The sequence below is a fragment of the Myotis brandtii genome, unplaced genomic scaffold, assembly GCF_000412655.1.
Source record: "Myotis brandtii unplaced genomic scaffold, ASM41265v1 scaffold632, whole genome shotgun sequence".
In the NCBI taxonomy this organism is placed as follows: domain Eukaryota; kingdom Metazoa; phylum Chordata; class Mammalia; order Chiroptera; family Vespertilionidae; genus Myotis; species Myotis brandtii.
In genome coordinates, this window is record NW_005370419.1 from 521,141 (window position 1) to 522,181 (window position 1,041).

A 1,041-nucleotide genomic window follows, 5' to 3' on the forward strand; every position below is an offset into this window, starting at 1 on the left:
TGCGGGGTGGGTGGGGGGGCCAGTGAGAGCCCAGGCGGCCTCCCACAATCCCGGCGCTAGCAGGGAGGGGCTCGATGGACGAACAGTTTCTGTCCTCCAGGAGCTGCCCATTTGGGAGCCAAGCAGACCCGAGAGCTGTGACACGAGGTGGAGAAAGTGAAATAGATCCACCCGAGCAATCAAGGAGGGCTCCCTACAGGAAGCGGCACATGAGCTGAACCACGGGGGAGAGGAAGCCACCCACAGGGCAGAGTTGCTGGGCAGTAAGGCGGCTGAGCACGGGCAGGGGAGGCCCCGAGCTGTTCTAGGGCACGGCCTGTCCAGGGCAGCAAGCGGCAGGGGAGCGAGGGGCCTGTCTGGAAAAGCCCGGAGAGATGGGGGGTCCCCGCACCCACTCCTCTGGGCCCGGGCCTACGCATGCACATGCACACACGCGCGCGTGAGCACACACATGCACACACTGTGAGCACACGCACGCACATGCACACACACGCGTGAGCACACACACGCAAGAAGGAAAAGCACTTGGTGAGGTGACCGGTTTATTTAGGAAGTTCCCAGAGCTGCCCCGAGAGGCCGCCCTGCAGCCCGCAGGAAGTAGCCACTGCAGAGGGCGCCCACAGGGGCCACACAGGGCGCTGGCCGGGGCAGGGCCGGTGTGTGGCTGCCCGCGGCCTCCTGCAGAGGGAGGGCTCTGAGCCCAAATACAGAGATCCAAGCAGGTTCCAAATCCACACAACCCGTTTCCGAGAGCGAGGCAGGTGGGGTTCCCTGCGGCCACAGGAGTTCAAGGCCAGAGAGCCAGCCTCTGGGAGGAGGGGGAGAACCCAGGCAGCCCAGGGTCCCCCTCTCCTGGCCGGGCTGTCTGCACCTGGCCCCCTCCTGACACGTGCCCCCATGAGACAGCTCGAGGGGGTTTGGCCTCTGAGCTCAATCACCAGCTCCCCCTTCTTCCCCGCCCTCCAGGGAGACTGCGGGACCCTCTGCCCCGAGGGGCCCCACGGCATCTGCAGATGGGACCACGCGGCCGGACAGTGTGCT

General features: G+C 66.0%; 1 protein-coding gene across 1 annotated transcript in view; it reads right to left on the reverse strand.

Annotated features, from left to right (window-relative positions):
* Nucleotides 1–1,041, reverse strand: part of ENTHD2 (ENTH domain containing 2) — a 7,873-nt gene that overhangs the window by 3,051 nt on the left and 3,781 nt on the right. Inside the window, exon 8 of the mRNA XM_005880291.1 lies at nucleotides 85–193. Coding sequence (XP_005880353.1) covers nucleotides 85–193 — 109 coding nt within the window. The remainder of the gene's footprint in view (nucleotides 1–84; nucleotides 194–1,041) is intronic.